General features: G+C 38.1%; 2 protein-coding genes across 3 annotated transcripts; both read right to left on the reverse strand.

Moving 5' to 3' along the window:
• Nucleotides 1-219: 219 nt before the first annotated feature.
• On the reverse strand, nt 220-6,152 carry LOC145779582 (POU domain, class 4, transcription factor 3-like). The gene is made up of 9 exons (XM_082591208.1): nt 5,991-6,152; nt 4,394-4,562; nt 3,949-4,051; nt 2,899-3,086; nt 2,438-2,519; nt 1,834-1,944; nt 1,169-1,358; nt 497-622; nt 220-354 (listed from the first exon to the last, which is right to left on the reverse strand). The coding sequence occupies exons 1-9, from the start codon at nt 6,150-6,152 to the stop codon at nt 337-339; spliced, it is 1,149 nt and encodes a 382-aa protein (XP_082447334.1). The 3' UTR covers nt 220-336.
• Nucleotides 6,153-11,064: 4,912 nt separating this feature from the next.
• LOC145779324 (sodium/bile acid cotransporter 7-like) lies at nt 11,065-20,678 on the reverse strand. Of its 2 annotated transcripts, none has more exons than XM_082590882.1 (9): nt 20,494-20,678; nt 19,700-19,872; nt 18,971-19,077; nt 18,481-18,593; nt 17,503-17,653; nt 17,021-17,104; nt 16,533-16,698; nt 14,028-14,156; nt 11,065-13,590 (listed from the first exon to the last, which is right to left on the reverse strand). In XM_082590882.1, the coding sequence occupies exons 1-9, from the start codon at nt 20,550-20,552 to the stop codon at nt 13,418-13,420; spliced, it is 1,155 nt and encodes a 384-aa protein (XP_082447008.1). In that variant the 5' UTR covers nt 20,553-20,678; the 3' UTR covers nt 11,065-13,417. The 2 variants fall into 2 exon arrangements, with proteins under 2 accessions (XP_082447008.1, XP_082447009.1); XM_082590883.1 differs by lacking the exon at nt 20,494-20,678 and adding an exon at nt 20,163-20,250.
• Nucleotides 20,679-21,883: the final 1,205 nt, after the last annotated feature.

The following is a 21,883-nucleotide window of genomic DNA, read 5'->3' on the forward strand; positions in this document are numbered from 1 at the left end:
TCACGCTTGAATGCCGTTATGACGAACACATTTATTGCAACTTACGTTGGAACTGAACTACAGACCTTCAAACATTGAAGAAATCTAAATAAAATGCAAACACAGTAATGTCACGGTGATGACGTAACAGCTAATCTTATCATGACGTCACAATAAAAGTCTTCATCTTGTTGAGTCCTCACGTTACGACTGTGATGTCATTTCACGAACGAAGTCATCAAACTGTTTGAGCACTTGCAGTCTTATGACGTCAACAAAACGTAAGTAACTTCTTATCTTTGGTACTCTCCCCTGCTTTCTTGAAGATCATTGCACAATGATGACGTCATAGTGACGTTATTGCATCACAGACTCCTGTTGAAACACAGCTCTGCGTAAGTAAGAGAAATGTGCAAATTAATTAACATTAGTCTGTACGTTAAAAAGTAGTTTAGGATTTGTTTCATATGTTAACAACTTTCGTTACGTCACAATGGCTTCATACGTCACAACTTACGTTATAAGCGGAAAACTTCATTCTCTTCTGCTTCTGTCTCTGGTTGCAAAACCAGACTCGAACCACGTTCTTCTTCAGATCCAACTTCCCGGCAATGGCCGCGATCTTCTCTGACGACGGTCGAGGCTGGAAAACAATCAGATTGTCAATCGCCATTTGCACCAAGTGTTATTATGATCAAAATGAATCACACCAGTCTGTGACGTCACACTGGAGATTATGATTGACAGGTCAACAACCAAAATAATTCAAAATGTTGAAGCAGAATATAATATCGCACTAAAACATAACCAAGTTTTAATGTCGGCAATGGAAAGTTTAGCCTCTTACAAGCACTTTTATAAGCCTGCTCGTTGGTGTGGCCTGCACGTTTGTCATTTATTGATTCCAGCAGCGATACGTCGAAGTCTATTTCGTTCAAGTTCTATTCGCTGTAGCTAGTGTCGTTGGTAATCATGGTTTTGCTAAAGTAAATTTCTTGTCTTCGCTTTCAAAGCACATCAATATGTCTTTGCTGTTTATATTGAAGTGCACATAGGCTACCGAGTATTGCTCGCTGCACATAAGAAATCCCATTTTTAATTTATGTTTGGAAATTCTATTTTGCTTGGAAAAGTCTTTGTTGATTGAAATCGTAATATATGAAACTAAATATTATTTATTTCAAAATACCTGCACTAGAAAATATGCTTCTAGCGACCGCTTTTCAGGAGCAGCTATTGATGTCCTTTTCCGCTTTTTATCCCCAAGAGCGGCACTTTCCATCTTCCGCCTGTGTTCTTCTTCCGCTTGCTCCAACCACGTGATCAGAATTGGCTTCAGTGCCACCATGTTGTTGTGGCTTAATGTCAAAGACTCAAACCTAAAAGAAAATTTTGATTAAAGAAGTTGGCAATACCAGTTATGAGCTGCTGTTGTTACACCACATCCATTATTTGCTTTCACTATTTTTCACTCTGAGTTATTTTAAATTTTTACTCAAGAACACAGCTGGTTATTCTGTCATAAAGTGACAAGAAATACGTTACAGTATGAGATTATACTAAAGGTTCTCATCTTGTCTCATTGATGGGACATTGGTTGTGCGGACAAGAAAATACAAAAGTTTGATTTTTCCAACTGTTTCATATTCTCTTCATTTAACTTCGGACTAAGAAAGCTTGCGATGTTTTCTTTTTGAAAGCTTTCCATACTTGGGAAAGCATTCCAAACAACTCAAAATAACTTTTAAATGGTTTATTCAAACTAATGTTTAATGTAATTATTATATGATGTTTCTTAGTTTATATCAGACACCATATTAGTTAAGGTCGGTTAAACGAACCAGCACGCCCCACCTGCAAATTGTGCTTTGACTTAACGAGCCAACTCCAGGCAGTTTGAGATTAGCTAATGCTTGTCCAACGTCATTCTGTGTGACTCCAAGTTTGATTCGTCTTTGTTTGAACCTGAAGCAAAAGTTTGAAATTTCACATTGTTTTGTAAAAACTAGTGTTCTGTCCAAACTAAAGACACAGCATATGAGGTTTTACAACATCTGAAAGTGTTTTGATTATTTTGCGCTTTTATGTTTTAAACACGCAAAACAGTTTCTAATCGTTTCCATTAAACACGATTGTATTTCAATTGCATCTGGCCAACCAATGGTTACTGTTGGCCCCCAACAACGTTGAACATGGCAAAGGTGCCAGAGATGTGTCTTTCATGATCCTATATTGCTGTATAAGAAGTCACAAATTTTAGGACTGCGCACAGTCTGTTTACAACATCATTGAAAGAGACCACATCACTGAAATAAGAAGTAACTCGATACGAATCCGACATGTTATGATTATAATTCACAACATACAACTCTCACAAAAGAAAATTATAACTTTTACCAGACGATGGTACAAGAGAAAGTTAATTTTATTCAAACTTTTATATATCAATAAATATTACCTTTCTGCAAATGCTTCCAGCTCTCTTGGGTCGGCCTCAATATCGCTTGGGTTGAAGGGGGGAAGATTTAATGGAGGAGAACCTAGAAATACAGTACATGACAAAGTTGTTATAGTATTATTATGTTATTATCAGTTTCCACGTATATGTTACCGCCATCAAACCTTCTAGTATATTACAGTTTCAGTATTCCACATTTTAATTGTGTTCAACAAATATCATCAAAAAATTGATTGTAAAAAGTTAGTCAGCTTCAAATTCAACTTGAAAATGTTGTTGCTACATAAGAACAATCAAACGATCCCGAATATTTATGTTGCAAATAAATGCTCTATAATAAAAATTGATTTTAAATATGAGTTTTCCTTAGACAGTATTGAAAATGATTGCTGGTACAATCGTGTTCTTGATTTATTGTTTTTGAATATTCTTGTTCAGTTGGACACAATTTCAAAACTCACTTGAGCTTGTGCTGTTTGGTACTGAGGCTGGGGGCGGTGGGATAGAAGGGTGTATTGCTGACGTCACTGGGTGGAAATGATTGGTAGGGTTGTAAGTAGGGGTGGGGTGGGTGATGTAGTGGGGCTGTGAGTCTGATGAAGGCATGACAGGAGAATTGAATGCTGGCGGTTGGTAGGTGGTCAGTGAGCTAGTGAAAATAAATTGATAAATTCATTTTCAATACATCAACCAATTAGTGCCAATTACTATTGCATAATAATAATAATAACAGCATTTATATAGCCACAGCCAAATATGCTGCTGGGTGCTGTACATGACAAGCAAAGCAATTGAAGAAAAAAAAAAACACAATTAACGGCGAGCTTCCAAGTCTCTTCCATCTGCGATCCATCTGCGATCTAGGTTGCAAGTTATGAAATTATTAAACTTCATCACCACAGCTTCTTATTCACATGAGTGGTCTCGGTAGAATAGAGGGATTCACTCACTTGTCAATATGTTGTACCAGGGCCTGATTAAGGCTCACGGGGGCTCGAGGCACAGCTAAGTGTAGGGGACCCTATTGGCAATCGTTTTCGATGCAGAGCAGCAGTGCTCAACTTTTGCCTAGCATAGCCAATAACTTCGCCAAAGCGTGACGATTCGGAATCGTTATTCTATTTAGCAATCGTTACACAATTTGAAATCGTTTCTCAAAAATAACAGCTGTGCACACACTGGCACAACAGCGTTCACTACCTACGCCTACGGTAATAATGTAAAAAAATTATGAGGCCTGTGCCTCCTATGCCTCATGGTTAATTGGGCCCTGTGTTGTACAATTAGTTAGACAGCAGAGATATGCAACAAAATCCTCAAAGTTGTTTGGATGTAATATTGGGAAAACAGGCTTTTTAATGTTCTCTATATATCATTAAAAAAATGTACCCGGAATTTGTTTTTAGTTTTACGTGAAACAACTTTGCTTTGGACATTTAGCTTCAAGACATTTTATGAAAAAACTTGGATTTTGCATTAAAAAATTTTGAATCATATTTTTCAATGACTACCTGTGTGATGACCCCAGCTGATCGATGACGTCATTGACTTCCAAGGAGTTTTGTAGCGCGGCCGTGTGGTGGAATGGGGCTGGTGGGTGCATTGTGCTGTAGACTGAAGTAGAGGTAACAATGAGCCATTTCATGCATTTTTTAAATTTTAAAGATATTGTTTGGCAATCGTGTGATTGTGATGTCACAACTGCATATCTACATAACACAAGTGACATTGGACTTGCGAAGTGCAGCCAAGTTAAATAAAACATTACTTAGGTTCAAGCAGTTTAGACTTTGTCAAATAAGGAATTTTATATTAAACATACATGGTTCATGAAAAGCTACCATTTCTTCAGTTATTTTTTACACTTTATAAAATCTCTATTTAATAGTTCTTATGCCACAACAAGCACTCAGTGTTTTACAAAAATCAAAATCCCTCTAATTAAATGCCCTTTACCTGGAGGAGGTACAGGTGGGGCAGGGTGCTGTTGGTAGTGGGACACTGAAGAAGGGTAGTAACTGCTGCTGGGTTCCGGTTTAAACTGGTTCTTGCCAGTATAATCTACCGCCGCTAAAAGTTCCGTTCTGGCAAGAAAAGACTCTTCGAACCCACCGAAGATATTGCCCTGAAATAAAAAAAAAACAGTGAGCATGCAAGATTTTGGTGAAACATAACAACTGCGTCACCTCAAGTCAATCAAAGTCTAAAAACAATGTTCAAGTAAAGTCATCATTTCCAGCCATGCTTGGATCTCCATTCCAACCTCATCGAGCCTGAATGGCATTTGAAAGGTCTGAATGTCTATGACGTAATAATATTGTTGTCGTTTTATGGCAGTTATTTTTACAACACTATATCTTCTCCCTTATCATTAATTATTAAGGTTTATACAGGAAGAAGAAAATATTTATCGATTGTGGACAGTTCTTCAAACAAAAATATCCATTCAGAGCTGTCTTCATGCATCAGAAAGTCTTCAAAAAATTGAAAACGTCATAAAAACTAAATTGAAAGAAGAATAGTGAAGTGGCCGCCATTGTCAAGTAACAATTGCACGATATGCAAAAGCATGTTAGCTAAAGCAAAATTTTAATAAAGTTTGAATCTTGTCAATATGTTACCAATGAACGATTTAGAGATATGGTTTGAAGATTTTTGTTAGTTAAGACTTTAGAAAATAAAATTTAGCTTGATTTAAAAGCGCTGAGGCAAAGAAAAATTTCCAACATCATGGAAATATCTAAATCGCGTAAAACGACGTTGAAACGATTTAAAATGGCGCCCAATCACGATATTATGCAGCGCCGCGGCGATAGTAACGAAATTACACGGTGGGCGGCCATTTTGTGACTGAACAAGCGACAGATGTTGCAAAAATTAGCGTAGTAATGGACAGCATTATCTAATTATAATGCCTTGTGATTTATAGAAATATTTCTATATTCGCTTTAATGTAAAATCGAACCTTGGCGAAACGCAACATATTGAACTAAATGTTTTTAATGCGCTTCTTGTGACACGAAAATATCTTTTGTTATTTGCAAATTTGAAGATTGACAAATAAGTATCTGAATGCTTTCACGTATTTTTCAAGTAAAGTGCAGATTGTCAGAAGTCTTTTGATAAAATTTTCATCTCGATTGTCGCATCACAAACTGTTTTTTTTTTAAAACAAAGGGTTTTGACGAAAACAATTTTATTGTTTCTTGAATTGATCTATCAACAAAAAACGCTAAACCGCCACAATGACGTCTTTTTGCTGATTAGATTCATAAAGTGGCGTTGTGATATTTAAAAAAGATGCAAACAAATTTTCTGTACCATAAAAATACAAACAAAAACACCAGAAAAATCCATCACTTTACCAACAATTTGTACAAACTTTCACTCGCATCATCAGATGGGATATAAGCTACCAAACCACCCAGACAAGAAGTCAGTCGTTTTTTTACATTGATTCAACGTTTAGACGTTGAATCAATGTAAAAAACAACTGATTTGTTGTCTTGGTGATAGAAAATCATAATTTTTGAAGCAAAAACTATTTAATTACCGAATAAGGTGACGTCATTCTTCGCATTGCGTCTGCGGCGTTGTGCAGCGGTGCATATTTCTGCTCGGTGCTGTAGTTGCTGCTGCTCAATGACGTCATGGATGACGGTGGGGAGGGGGGGCGGTGATGGGGGTGGTGGGAAGCTAACATGTTTGTGAACATTTTGAAGTTTTTGCAACTGTTCAAAACTTAAAACGATGAAATGTCTGAAAACTATTTTTACAAATTTTAGAAAAATGCAGCAATAATGGAAAAGTTAATGATGAAATAAACTGAAATGATAATATACAGAAATATACAGAATTAATGTTTCAATACGAATCATGTTAGCAGCAAAGAAAAGAGACTGCCACCGCATTGTTTAACCAGAGGTTCATGCAAAGAGTAGTGAGTCCCAGAAACCAAAGTTTAAATATTTTATCACATAATGCAATATTTACTATGAACGCTGTTCTTGGCTTTAATTCTTTCTGGATCTAAATCGAAATTAAGACTAAAATAAATAATTAATCTCAGCTTTACCCTTTCTTAGCTTAACAAATTAACTTTTAAACAAATTCATTAATTTCCAAGACTTTATTGAAATATGAATATTTTATAAAATCACTGAATTCTCAACGGGCTAAAAATATAATGAATAATTCAACCGACCGGCCTGGCTATCTGCGCTGAATGAGAATAGACGAATGCATCTTCACCAGTTAACTTTTGCTTTCTTCTTCGCCCCTCTTTTGTGACGTCACACGGGCGACGGCTCTGTCATCTGTCTTGTCAAGGTCACGTGATCTTCCACCAGGTGTTTTGTGAGGAAAAAAGTTCAAAGTTTTTTCGAACAGTTTTTAGGTCTTCAAAAGAATCGTTGTTGTTTCTTTGAACTCTTTGCACAAAACGTCTCATTTCGTGGATAGAATAATTTACATTCAATTGGAGTAGAGATAGATTAGTAGCGGACACTTCACTCTTTCAATCACGGTGTCTAAACCTCCGTCCCTGGTTCAAACCCCTGTACACTCCACAAGTATGCGGAGTTATGAGCCTTACGCTCAGAAAAGGCTTCCGCGTTCCTGAGGTAAAGCACTTAACCAAGCAATAAAGTCTATTGTGGCATGCGCAAGACTTTAGATTTTACGATGTGGGAGCAACCCCTTTTTTGGGAAAGCACCTTCCCAATACCTTATTTACCATTGCGCTGTGACCGCTGCGAAATAGTGAAAGCATAGCGGAGTTTCTTGAGGTCTGTATCCTGCTTGTGATGTCACAGTCATATTCAGACATTGCCATTTTGCATTTTCAGAACATATGTGTTCATGTGTGTTTTGTGAAGGAAGCCCCATTGTTACTTGACAATCGCGAATTAAAAGCAAATCTGACAATCAAAACCCATTCTTCTTGTTTGCAGCATATGCCTCTTGTCCTCAACATTATGACGTTATTAGGAAACTTTGCAAATGCATTGTGACGTGATCAGATTAGTGTGACCATATGTGACGTAATCTCTTTTCATAGTAACGTCACAAGGCAATGCTGACATTAGATTTGTTCATCAAAAGAAATTCATTAAAAATTAAGGACCGTGTGAAAACAGAATATTTAATAGCACCATTCATAAAACATTAATTATTCCAATACCAAAGACAGCTCCAAACTCAATAGGGGTTTCACCAGGTAGGTTACTACAGGTCGTGAAAACTTTGCTCGGTGTTCTGCTACGATTCCTTGTTAAAAATTATTTGAAATTTTTAGATATTTTAACTTTCAGAAGTCTATCAATTTAATACCAGGGTTGTTCGAAGCAGGCCCTTTTGATCGAAGCAGGTTTCTTTGCAACGAATTTAAAACTTCGAAAAGAAACAAAACTCAAGACAAGGAACTTTGTACAAACGAAACGAAATATTTTTGCTTCGACCAATTATACTCAAAGCATTTGGTTCTGATGTAGGTTTCTAGTCTATGATTGTATAAATTGAAAGCTTTTCTCTTTAATGTTTTGTATCTGAATTAGTTTTACTTTTGTTGTTGCTCGTTCATGTAATAGAGTGATAGACAAAAACCTTGCCACGAGATAAGGAATGAAATGGTGGAAGATTGAAGCCGGAGAGACAGCGGATCTTTACCTGACGACAATCAACTTAAAGAAGATGACAGGAGCCAGGGACCTCAATTAGAGAGAGTTTTGGGGTTGTTTACAAGTTTTAAATGGGATTTAGTTCGCTGCCTTCTAGAAGGTCAGTTGCTCTCACCCTGATCTCCTGCTCTTTTTTTTTTATTCACGTCACAAAGACATTGTTTGATCACAATGAGTCGACAACCGATTTCTATAGAGACTACTTCTACCAAGCCGTAAAGAAGAATTATTTTTGAGTCGGGGACGCAATGTACGTTTTGTATCTTAAAGAATGTGTTTATGTGTTTGAAGGGAATAAAATCTTTGGAAAATATTGAAACAAACTGGCCAGAAAACAGAACAAATTCTGATGAGGATTAAAATCTTACTGTTCTGGAGCAGGAGAGTGAGAAACCCCTATGGTAGTCATTGTGTCTACAGTTGTTGAACTTTTTTGATTCTAACAAAACAGCTTGATTTTAATTTGCGGAAGGATCCAGGGTGCTGAGCCACTGTGACATGGCGCTCGATTCTCTTGTACTGTAATTATGACGTCAAAAATTCCAACTGAAATAAATTATTTATAAAGTCACGTGCGTAGGCTAATAATAAAAATGCTTTGTTGTGTTGTTCGAGAGATATGTCCTTATAAACCATTAGTGTGGAAAAATTAAACAAAAATTATGTTCTGTCAAAAAAAGTTTTAAGAGACGCTTTGTAAACAGTTTAATTGTTCTTGCATAAATAATAGTTTTAATTCCAAAGTAAGTTAATCGATAAAACTTCTCTAAAATGTGGCTTTGCTCAACATCCGGGACTGTAGTTCTACTACACACTATCCGGGACTCTGAAAAAATTACTCTGCTTAATATCATTATAACCTACTGTAGTGACGCACTGATTATAACGAATTGTTGTCACAACAACCGAACAAAAGTGTTTGTTTATGTTTAACCCCCATCGTTGATTTGCGAATAAAACTTGAATAATCTACAACAACTGGGTGGTAAAGACCTACAAAGAAAAGATGATTTGACATTTCATCAGATTTGTACTTTTCCAATTGAAGTTTAAGAACTACACGATTATTTTTAACCCCATGCCAAGGAGCAAGGTCGTTATGATAATTCATGGGCAGTATCAATGAGATCTCGTGCTCCAAATCACTTCTAAGTGGCATTATATTCAAAGAATAGGTAGCAATTATCCTGGCTCTTTGTGAAGGTTACTAGCTCCTAAATTCATCTCTGGTCCGGGTCCTAATGTATCCCCCTGAAAACGCTACTGTCAAGGAGTGCTGGTTTGTTTGCGAATGGATCAAAACTGGCCACAATTTAAAATAGATTAGCATCATTCCTTCTACAATCTTGAAAACGAGTTCAGAATAAATGAGGTATTGATTTTTTGTTCCATCTAACGCGATCCATTCGCTTCGTGGCGCCCTGATGATTGATTGGTGAGCTGCTGCGGGCCTTCTAATCATCATTGACTGTACGCTGCTGATTTATGAAACTTAGGGAACGTTCAAATATTACGTAACGCCTTCGAGGGGGAGGGGGGGGTTATGCAAAGCGTTACGTTAGCGTCACATCGGGGGGGAGGGGCTTCAAGCAAAACGTTACGTAACGCTTTCGAGTACGGAATGGTAGTTTTTTGTGCTGAATTTGTAGTGAAAAAGCGTTACATGGGGGAGGGGGGGATTGAAAAAAGCGTTACGTTGGCGTTACATGGGGGAGGGGGGGGGTCAAAAATTCGGAAAAAAAGCGTTACATAATATTTGAACGTTCCCTTAGACCGGAAAAAAGAAAGTACCATGCAATCTTTCTCTATTAAGTTTTTATGTTTAAGTGTCTACCGTACAATCAACAGAGCCCAAGCTGTCACAGAATGCTTCTCTCCTTTTTTATGCAACTTCGTTATTTAAAAAAGTCCAAAAGCGAAACCGCATCGCGTGAGCCATCGCCAGCTTGTTAGAAAGTATAGCCTAAATTAGCACAGTTACAGAAGCTAGGGGCTCAAACAGATGTCTACCCCCCAAGCATCACCGTATTCCGAGAGTTTGAAACGACATCTTTTCAATGTGATCCCGAGGGGAATAATTGACATAATTTTAAAATGTTTGACTCTTCCGTATTTCAAAAGTAACATAATAAAATGAATTAATTTCGAAATGGAATTTGTGTCTTAGAAACATCAGGTTTTGGTTTCAGTATCATGAAGCTTTGTGATGTTTATAGAACTCTTCAAAATGTAGGCGATGCGCGCGTGTTCAGGAGTGGACCAATCGCCAACTCACTGAGAGCTAACCTCGCTGTGTCTATGACAAGGTACTCTTGCCCTATGCGCTTCACGAAATCGCAAATTCCTCAATATCTTTATGGATTGAATGTTTATCCTCGGACTGAGAAAGCTTATTCCTGGCACTTTCGCATACTTGTAGATACTTTAAACCACTGACTCAGCGTCGGTTACCGAGATTGACAGAGAAAAGTTTTCGATTGCCGTTGTCTGTAATTTATTCCGTTCACTAGGTGCCGTTGAATGGAGAGCAGTCCTGACCTGCGTTGCTCAAGTGTAGGCTACACCCAGAGAGTCGAATAAGCGCCGCGTGATTTTGAAAGTTCTTCATTGATGAATGAAGAAGTTAGGCGCTGAACCAACAGAGCTACTGATTCACGTGGGAACTGGCTGCTGAGGAGAACAAAGTGGTGGCGATATCTCAGGGGGGATCTGCAGGGTGTTGGTTCGACACCTGTCTCAAGCGCTTGGCTGTGTTTTAGGAAGATACGCCATGCCAAAATGAGAACAAAGCAGCTCACTCGATGACCGTATGGTTTATCGCTGCTTCTACTTGATCGTTATGTCTGCCAGTGCGCGATTGCATTGTATTAGTATTACGTTGTACAAACAATGACCTCACTTTCTTGTCAAAAAAGCAACTGCTCAATAACATCTTCAAAACAATCCTCTTGTACCATCTAGTGGAAGTAAATACCGAAATATATAAACACTTGGAGTCCTTTGCTGGTGGACAAAAGGCATATAATTTGCTACTGATCACATTATTATACAGCTTCGAAAATAAATTAAAAAATGTAATGACGAACAACATCTGAAAGATTCAATGCGAGAAATGACTGCAAAGCAGAGTTGCCAGATGCGCGAGTTTACTCCAAATAGTTGGTGAAAAGTGAAGCAGTCGCGAATAACGAGTTATTAACCAACAAAAATTTTATGTTGCATATGGACTACTAAGAATCTCTGTGGATCATTGAAAATTTCAGGTGGACCACCTGGACTACGTTGAGAATCACTGCTACGAAGATACTTGAAAGTTACAAACAGATTTGATGAGCTAAGCCATTTTGTAAATTTCAGGTTCAACACAAATTCATGGCAAATGCCTGGAAGTTGGTGGAAAATCTGGCAACACAAGTGGATTGGTTACGTAATCTGGATTGGCTGCAAAAGTGCAACAAAACATCAAAAAGATGAATAACCGCTTTTATGACGTGTACATGACGCAAAAAAAACGTCATAATACAGGGGTGTGTAGTGGTGCATCGAAGGGCCTTACTTTGAACATAAAATACAAAAAAATCCACTGCATAAAATTTCTTGCTCAAAACATTATGTAGACAGAGTTTTAAGACGTAAGCAAAAAGTTCCCAGAATGATTGCGCATGCAACACACCCCTGTGCTGTTCACCTGCACAATAGGGCTTCTGTGTATGAGGATAGTATAAAAACAATCTTGAGCTTCACATACAAATACATCATACAACAGTAGCACCCCACCAACGTCTCCAATGGTTGTCGGAACGATATGCTACGTTGAAACAGCGTAGAAAAATACAACGATAAGCCACTAAGTTTGTCAGTTAAATATACCAAGCGCTTGGTTAATAGAATCTATATGCTTCTATACACAAAAATAAATAAAAATCGTTTAGAAATATAACGGGGCATTTTTACAGAGCGACTCCAGTCTACCACCAACCTGGGCCGATACAAACGACGTCTAGTAATCAGGGATAGCCAGGAGGAGAGAATAAGGCGGGTATTAAACCACAATACGAGCCCCCTATCCCAGTAGCTACAAATCTCATAGCAGCACCATTCCAACAAGGTCCTCAGTCATTGAGCCTCATGATCGAACCGGCAAGGTCGGTGTCTCAGGTACAACTTAATTTTCCTGTCAATGTTTCCTTGGATTATTTTGTCACTCTTGATATACACTATCGTGTGAAGCGACTTGGGCTGTATAGAAACTGAACATGAAAATACACTAATAAAATATTATCACAGCACGCATGACCCATCCAGTGACGCATTTTGGCGACTAACTTGGTTGACATTATCAGCCAGGCAACTGGTAAACACCTCCCCGACCTTGTTGGAGATCAGTAAATAATAAAATTTCTACAAGGGGGAAATAGAAGTGGCGGATAGATGTGATCACCCAGCAGCAAACCAGTTCTTTTTACGTCGAATCAATGTCTGTGGACGTTGAATCAACGTTAAAAATGATTTGCTGGATCAAAAACACAAAAACAGCAATGTAAAACATTAGAACCACAAAATAAAACAAGAATATAAATATCCCTCTGACAAAGTCACAATACAAAAACTTTACCACGTACAAATCTCACGAAAGCTTTTGAAATCAACATAAAACATAGCAAGGCATCTACTGCGTTGTAAAACTGCGTTGGGTTGTAGATATCCCATACATGACTACAGCTGTCCTTTCCTATCGCCTCACTTGACTCCATACGTCAATGGGTTGCATTTTGACGATCATTAATAGATTTTAATCCCTGAAAAGCAACACATTCAACGTATGGAAAACAAATGCACAATAATCTGTAATTATCTTACAAGGCAACATGCGTTGCCTTATTTGCAGCCCCCAGTCAGTGCAGTGCGTAAACTCTCATCCAACAAGATGAGCCCTTTACGTGATAACAACATGTGCTACACATAGAGCTACAGCAACAATACAGATTACACTCCAATAAAAATGATAAAGATAAATAAAATATAATTTGCATTAAGAGGCCACCTCCCTAAGAGCATGCGAGTAATGACCTTCGTGGATCACATTGGGAGTTTTGCATATGGAAAAAAGTTATTTAAATGTAAATCTTTCAAAAAGAAATCACCATGTGGCTCATCAGAGAATGGCCCACAAACGAAATAAGCCACGGTTTGTTACAAATGAGCTGCGCAAGGCTGAAATTCAGCTAGAAGCGGAAAGAAAAGCACCGATTGAGAGAAGACCTTCTCTTTTAACAAAGGAAAACTTAACTATTCATTTAGTCTACGTCAATGGAGGTAAGTCATTGCCCTTGGAAGCTTTTTGCATCCAGGAGCGCACAGTCTGCATGATGCATCCTCCTAGAAGCATCTGAGTAGGATGATAGATGAGGAGTGGGATGGAGAGAAGAGACAAATAATCTGACCCCAAATAGATGATCTTAATCATTGGGATGCCTGAAAGAACATCAAAAGAAAAAACGTTATTGTTGTGAGCAAATGGGGATGCGAAACTAGATCCGCTTTTGGCTTATCCGCAACACTAGAAGGGTTACGTTTTTATTTCTAATTTACAAAATAATGTACTTTTTATTGGTTATATAAAAAGAGTGAAGTTGGTTTTGCAGTAAATTAAGGCTTTTAGTTGAAAGCAAGTCAGTAGCAAAGCGTAAAAAATGTCAAATTGACAGTTGACCCTTCCAATGTAGCCAGAACAGCGGAGTTGCGCGTCCCGTAATGTACTGTTCCTATTGCAAAGAAATGGCTTAAAATATTTCATAAATGCCACTGTACGTACTGTAGGTATCACCATCGTATCCCCAAGAAATGCGGTGGCATAATTACGCTTCAGAATCAGAGATAATGAACAGCAATAACATGGGATCGATACCTACCCAAAGTGAGGGACTTGTGGGTGGAACAGAACATGGCGGCGACCGTGTCCTGAGGACGGAAGTTGAGCCACTTCCATCGCGTCGTGATGAAGAACACCAATGAAATGTTGAACATTTGGATGCACAGCACTGAGGGAACAGAGAATTAATTAGCAGTGACACTAAGCGCTAACTTAATTTAAAACAAAAATTCCTTACACGCATATAAAATATTATCAATCAAAAAGTCTTCCATAGCACTGCCTTGCACTAAAGACAGCAAAAAGTCGTACTCACACCCTGGGTTTTTTTTTTCGCTGAGACTTTTCCGTCATTTGTCCAAAATGACTATAATAAATTTGGTCATTTTTTATTTATTTCGGTCATTTTTTCTAATGAAAATCTTTCCTTTCAAGTAGCTGATACCAAGCCTCAAAATTCGTTTTTGTTGACGGCGGACAAACGTGTTTGGTCTGAGCAGCTATCTTGGCGGACAAATGAAGTTTCACGGCGGACACACCAGTTTTAGCGTCGATCGTCATGTTTAATCACTTTATCTTGATAATTTTTCGCCATTCGAAAACTAAACCTATGGTTTAGAAGGCTTTTTAAAATATCAGTGAAGTCACTCGGAAAGGCTTTCATCAGACCAACGACGTGCGCTTGAAGAGTCACAGCGCCGTGTATCTGCTTAAGCTGCATAACTCATTAACTTCCACCGAACGAGGTCGTGTGGCTTCTTGCGTCACAATGCTCTGGGCACGAGTCGAAAAACTTATACACTAACGCCACTATTTTCTGCTGTGCAAAGTTTCATTAGGCTTTTTTCTTTAGGTTTATTTTTTGCGTGTCTTGTGAGCGAAAGTGAATTTTCCATGGGACTTTTCTTTTTTATTGTACCGGTAGTACCAAAACTTAACAAATTTTGCTGCATCTTGCTGTAATATAGCCTACTCGTATAATCTAATTTTGTAATCAACCTTGTCTAATCAATATTACTGGGAGATCAAAGCCAGACACAGACATTGTGACGTAAAACTTGAACTAAGTTCCGCGTGATTAGTGCAGAAGTACCGGTATTCCCATCGATTCTTAGCAAATAATTTGCCTTTGTTACACTGATTCAATGTCATCAATCGTTGAAGCAACGTAAAAATCAAAAGTTTTCTTTCTTGAATGGAAGCTAAGAGATACAGTATTCACATTTTCTAGATGCGCGGGAAATTATATTCTCGCAACAATTGTTTGTGCTATGCAATGACGATTTGTATCCGTAGTTCCTGTGTTATTTCTCGGCGGACAAATATGACCGATCTAGACCAAAGGGTACTTCCCGCGGACATCACATGCTGTGACGGCGGACATGTCCGCCGTGAATTTCGAGCCCTGCGATACAAACCAAAATTTGCACTTCCTGACTAGCTACAACATTAAGTTTCGCTGAGAAACGTTGTTGTGTTTTATCTGAGAAAAGTTAGAACAGACAAACGTTTTTTCAACGTTCATCAGCAATACTCAAACCTTTGACATTTTGACCGAATTGACTATATATTTTTTCGGACATTTTGACCGAATCGACTATATTTTTTTCGGACATTTTGCTAAAAAATCGGTCAATGACCGATAAATGACCGAAAAAAAAAAACCCAGCTCACACCTTAATTCTTCAAAACCTGCACTTTAAACAAAAAGGGCGCAAACTTGACATTTGGACATTCGCTTGCTAGAATGTTCCGACATGACCTACCAGTAGGGCCGTGGTTCCGGCATATGATTTTTGAGCAACCAGAAGCAAGAGAATATTTGTTGGCAAATGTCACATCGATGGATTTAGCATTTTCTGTTCGACACTTTCGCATCAGCAGTGAGCAAGTTTGTGGTTGTTTTGGTTTGATTTGTTTTCACCGCAGGTGGAAATTGTTTTGAATATCAACAAATTGCCAACGTTTTCAAATTAATCGCGCGGTCCGATTAACGATAAACCTCAAAACAAAGATAAAAAGCCAAATGTGAAAAAGTAAACAAAAACACAACTAGAGATTGAACTCTGCTTGTAGCAACATGATCTTTGTTTGTTTCGCAAATATAGATGCAAACAACCTGATGCATCAGGCCATGGACTTCTAAATAGTAGCATCTGGACTGGAAACGCAGTGACCAACAAAAGGCCAAACAGTTGGTACAACAGTTTGCCAACAGGGTTAGTTACTTGGCTGTTGGCCCACTGTTGGCCAACTGTTGTACCAACTGTTTGGCCTTTTGTTGGTCACTGCGTTTCCAGTCCAGATGCTACTATTTAGAAGTCCATGATCAGGCTGACCAGGTCGTTCGTATCTGTATCTGAGAAAAGAATTTATCAAAACCTGTCAAAGCAGATCACTTCGTTAGTATCATTAAAAAGTAGACTAGGTTTGCAGTCTGGATAACCCCGACCACCAGACAGATGGAGCTCCACCACTAAGATGCAACAAGCACGGGTAAGGGTGAAAGCGAAGGCGATGAAATCGATGTGAAGTTGTAACTAACCTATTACGGCCACAGAGAGTAAACTGAACTTGTCGATGTTCAGTTGGGTGTTGGAGAAAGTATCACAGAACGTTGTGTAAATGATAAGGAGAAGGATGAAGCTTCCAACAGTCCCGAATGGAGGTTTGGTGCGTTCTAAGAAGCCCTTGATGAACTGGCGGACAATCTACCAAAGCAACGTTGAGGATGAGTTTATGCATACTCAGATTATAATAATACGCTACAATGAAGCCATCTGAGCGGCAAACACAAACACTTTTGAGTAGAGGCGATGGCGTTTAATGAACTTTCAGCAACTTTTTATAGTGCTTTTGTATGAAAGACTGAAGAGCTATTAACCGATAACCATTACATAGTTAATAACACAAATTCTTTAGCTTATTCTGAAACACAAATAGACTACAGCATCTTCTAATGGCAAGATGGGCTGATACCAGCACTGCAGCAGGCAAGGTTTGGTATGTTAAGACAAGAACAGAAATGCTAACCTGGCCGCAAATGATGGGAACAACAACAGTGATGAACAAACTTGTGAATATATCGATGAATGGGACCGTGGAAGTGGAGCCCATCTGTAATGTTGGCAGTGATCATGTTGTAGTTATTGAAGTCAGTTGGCTAGATGCTTTGACAATTTATAAACGAATAAGCAAATTACACTAAACACAGAGTCTTACACGTATAATCTTATCACAGAAATAAAACATGCAAGCAGTCTTCCAAGCAGAAACTTTATCTTAGCGTGGCTAGAAGGAATTGTCGTTGTCAATTGTGCCCGACCCGACAATGAATATGGGATATTAGCCACGTTTTGATATGGAATAATCTGCGATCATACCAAAGACTGCCCTGGAGCAACAGATCAAACAGGAAATCTCGTTGTTTGCAATCACCGCATGAACGTCTAGATTTTTCACCTTGTTTAAAAAAATAGTTAAACGGAAGTTTTTCTAATAAAGGAAAAACTCACAAACAAGAAAACCAACGCAGGCGAAACGAATATCCCGAGGAAGCTGCCAAACGCCGAATTAAAAATGGCGGCCGCATCATTGCCTCCGACTGTCTTTGTGAATATCACAGCAGAAGACACAGGGGGAGGCATGCAGCTCACGATTTGCAACCTGAAGAGGCAACCTTGTTATTCTACGGAAGCTTGTTCACTTTGGCGACCACCGCAGAGGTGACGATCATAAGCATAACTGTTGCAATTTTAAACAATTCTGTTGTTTGTTTATTGAAGAACCTCAATCAAATGCTGTTTTGTTCAATACAATGTTCATTCACCCCCGACGCCGACACACGCCCCATCGGCCTGACACTACAGAGACAGGCATGGGTGCGCCTCAACCGTCTCCGTACGGGCGTCGGGCTTTTCCGCTCAACCATGCACCAATGGGGAATGGCTTCTTCCTCCTCCTGTGAATGTGGTGCCGAGGAACAGACCGCAGACCACATCATCAATGACTGTACCATCTTCAAGCCACCTAACGGAGTGGAAGGTCTGCGCGTCATGGATGATGAAACTAAAGACTGGCTGCTCTCTAGCAGCCTTCCAGTGTAGTCCGGGAACATCGTGAATCTGGGGTGGTAAAAGGATAGACCCTCGGCCCCAGAAGCTCAGACGACGACCGATATGTGGGTCAGACGGAGATGATGTTATTGTTTTAACTGAAATAACAACTCTCCTAAACAACTCCCCTGAATGTACGGTTGATAAACATATATATATGTAATAAACATAAAGCACAATTGGAATTTCTACAAATTGCTCGACACGATGCGGCTGAGTGTCGAGCCAAGGACTGGAGACTCAAGTGCTAGGAATTTGTTGACTGAATCATTTGCTGATCATTGTGAAGTAATTGACAGCATGTTTGCCAGCAACGACATACGAGAACAGCATATACCCAACCTGCTTATATCTGAGAAGTGCCTGTATTATGCTTACCCCTGCAACAGGTATACATTGATGGACGTCTTCATTAGAAAGCGAAGAATCGACCACATGAAGCACGGTGTGAATAAGAGGGTGAATGATTGAATAAACACGTGCAGTCGCACCTAAACAGTTGAGAAATGTGGTTGCAGACAGACAAACGGATAATACTTTTGTGTACAGTATATTGCCCATAGAACAGTATTTCTCAAACGTCATTTCGACAAGATTTAAATTTCATTTATTTTTGTAAAAACAACGTTTGCAGCCCACTTGTGATCTCAAATTGCTTTTAGTTTCTTGCAATTAGCACCTTTGTCATTAAAATCGATTCCTCTGTAGCCACAGAGTAAAAACTAGGTTCCTAAGCGGACTAGAAGATTCGGTCTTACAAATTCTTTGTATTATCTAGTAAACTAAAACACTGTTCCAAAAATATGTTGCTTCTTCCTAACAAACAACTCCAGCAGTGAGTAACGATCAAATCACATTCCGGTCAAACCTGCATGAGAGCTTTCTTTAACTCTTCAGTTTTCAAAGAGAGTCCACTATTGAAAAATATTGTCGAAACCGCTATGTATTTGACCGTGATCTCTGGCTTCAATGGACCTTCAATAGAATAATGATGCAGTTTAGTTTTGCATCAAGTATTCTGGTATAAGGTAACACATCTTTCCAGTTATTTTCAGTAAGAAATAGTGGTCAATACTCAATAAATTATTCTGCACAGTTTGTAAAATTAACGCACATGTCATGTTTCTGTGAAAAACTTTCCTCTTAAAAAACATAATTTTGCAAGGTTTAAGAAAAAGCGATGGATTTATTGAGGATTTGAGGAGTGGCAATGTAATGGGCATAGTTGCATCAGAGCTACGCATCCAACCGTAGCCTTCCTCTTCTAAGAAAAGTAACTCCAGTGCTTTGCAGCTCTGCGCAATGATTGCAATGGGCGTGAAGACGGAATGATATCTCACAATTATTAAAAGTTTATCTGTTTTTGACAAACCGTTTCTTTGGGAAAGACTATATATAGTGTTTTTATAGTTATTGGTGGACGTGATAGTCCATCTCAACAAGACGCTTGCATAACTGGTCAGTGGTCGCCTTGTACATACCAAGGTGGAACTCATGAGAAACTTTATTTAGCCAGCAGACACAACAGATTTAAAAAAAATATGCAGATAATTATGTTTTTACTCACAAAACAAAAAACTTAGCTATAAAAAATTACCTCCTTTGATGCCTAAACTGGGATTGAGTCGGGCCAACATAATGACTGTTACAATACCCAAAATGAACCAATTCTGTAGCAATTTATCCCGGATTGTTGATAAAATTCCAGTTCCTGCCGCCATTTCCTTAACGTAAGGCCGTTCCTTTGTCCACAGCATGAAGGTTTTAAATCTACAGCAATGTTATATTTTGTTACTTGAGAAGGGCTAACTTGAGTATGGCCGAAAACGTTCGTAGTTTATAGTTTTATGTTCACTCTAATTGTAGGATGTTAAATGCTGTGTGGTTGCTTGGTTTTATCTGTCTATGGTTAAAGAAAGTCACCTCTCGACCAAAATTGTACAATACAATAAGACAAACAAAAAAGTTTTTGAAAATCATAAAAACATAGGAGTTCAACACAAGCAATGGTTGGCCTATTGGATAGGTTTAATAAAATCGCTCTCTCAGAAAATACTCACTAATTAAATAAATTCGTTAAAACATTGTTTCACTGCCAGCTACAAAGTAAGTGTAGTTCATCTGAAGTTTCCAGTATAGTAAATTATGTTCAACACCCAAATAGATGTGATTTGAATGGTTGTATGTAGCACTTGAAGTAATGACTATTTAATGGTTTTGAAGCTGTGAATATAAATTTTTTATCAGTTAATAATATAGCCTAGGCCCTTAGTGCTATACTTATTCCAAAAAATAGTATACACAGAATAAAGTTTATAAAATATAACCTAGATTTTGACATCCAACAAATGCTGGTAAAATATCACAAACTTCTAGATTTACATCAAATACCTTTTCAATAGAACGTCCTTTGACTGAAGCTTAATACGAACTACACCAAACTGCAGCATAGAACAAAGAATCAGGCGAAGATATTTTGAATTGGCAGAGAATAGGGAATACAGGAAGCATTAAACTAGGAAGCAATTATTCAAGCATTAGATGCATCACAAAATGTATGCAAACACTTCCTTACAACAAATCTATGATTGATTAATGAAAAAAAAGCTTTAAAGAATTAGATCAAGTGTTCTAGGTGTGATAGGTTAGGTGTCATACACTATCAAAAATGCTTTTTCTGGAATGTGGACCTTTTTGCAGATGTTATTTGCATAACTACCTTATGTTTTGAACATGGTAATACGTATGATTGTAGCATTTATAAGATATTTTGAGCCATGATTTCACGAGCAAACTAAATTTCTGTGCTAGTCAAATCTAGTTAATTCTTGGCTATAAAGCTAATGAAAAAGCAAAAAGTGGAACATCTCTGTTTAACAGTTAAAATTTCTAGAAAGCGGGTACCTGCCTAACAAAGTCAAACTCATTTGAAACAATTTAACAACAAAGCAGAAACAAACATTCACATAACATGGAAGAAGACAATGGAAGAAAAATACAAGATTCAGGTCTCTAAGCTCCTGACGGCCATTGCCGCTGTAAAGTTATAAATGGCCTCTACTGCTACTGCGCCGGTAGGCCATATTTGGTCGCTGGCTTTCGCTAGCTAACATTTCTCACTTTGTTGATATTTCAAACTTGTTTTTTTCCATTTGTGTTCGTATTTTAAATTTTAAACCTTTTTCCCCACTTATATTTGGATGGCAAACTTTTTTTTGTTTAACTTGCATTTGTAACTATTTTTCACAAAACAAGGCAAAGTCCCTCGCACGCCGATGAGAAATAATGATGTTAAAAATTTCGCAAAAGTTTGAGTGTCCACCTGTAAAACCTCAAAGACTAGCTCTACAATTATATACTTAGGAAACAGTTTATTTAAATACAACTGCAAATATGTTTCAGGCTCTTTTTGCATTGATCTTATCTGAGTGAACACAAAAACTCAATATTAATCAACAAGTTTTTAAAACTACAAATTCTTTGAAAAAAAGAGAATTTCGACACTTTAAACCCTGATTAACGTAAAGTCAATAGAGGATCCGCGTAAAGCAGATACAAAAGCATCTAATTTAGTGAAAAAAATTGAATGCAGTAATATTGACATTTGACAACCTTTTAAAGTACATGTAGTTCAAACAGAAATAGAAAATGTTGGGTGGAAATTTAATGTTCATGACAAAGTCCAAATTGAAATTCTTCTGTTGCAGATCGCGATTTCGGGTATTGAACCCTCTTCAGTACAAATATATTAGCTCATAGTATCAGTAAAATTTACAGCAGT

This window comes from Aplidium turbinatum, chromosome 11 (genome assembly GCF_918807975.1).
Source record: "Aplidium turbinatum chromosome 11, kaAplTurb1.1, whole genome shotgun sequence".
Classification (NCBI taxonomy): Eukaryota; Metazoa; Chordata; class Ascidiacea; order Aplousobranchia; family Polyclinidae; genus Aplidium; species Aplidium turbinatum.

Bases quoted from the DNA above. Each gene is read 5' to 3' on its own strand.
- LOC145779582 (XM_082591208.1), bottom strand. From the start codon at position 6,152: ATGTTCACAAACATGTTAGCTTCCCACCACCCCCATCACCGCCCCCCC. The intron at 2,520-2,898 runs GTGAGTTTTGAA...CTGTATTTCTAG, and splicing joins ACCAAACAGCACAAGCTCAA to GTTCTCCTCCATTAAATCTT. The intron at 1,359-1,833 runs GTGGGGCGTGCT...ATTTTCTTTTAG, and splicing joins AGTCAAAGCACAATTTGCAG to GTTTGAGTCTTTGACATTAA.
- LOC145779324 (XM_082590882.1), bottom strand. From the start codon at position 20,552: ATGCTGCAGTTTGGTGTAGTTCGTATTAAGCTTCAGTCAAAGGACGTT. The intron at 19,078-19,699 runs GTAATTTTTTAT...ATTCTATTGAAG, and splicing joins CAGTTTAGGCATCAAAGGAG to GTCCATTGAAGCCAGAGATC. The intron at 14,157-16,532 runs GTTAGTTACAAC...CTGTTCCCTCAG, and splicing joins ACTCTCTGTGGCCGTAATAG to TGCTGTGCATCCAAATGTTC.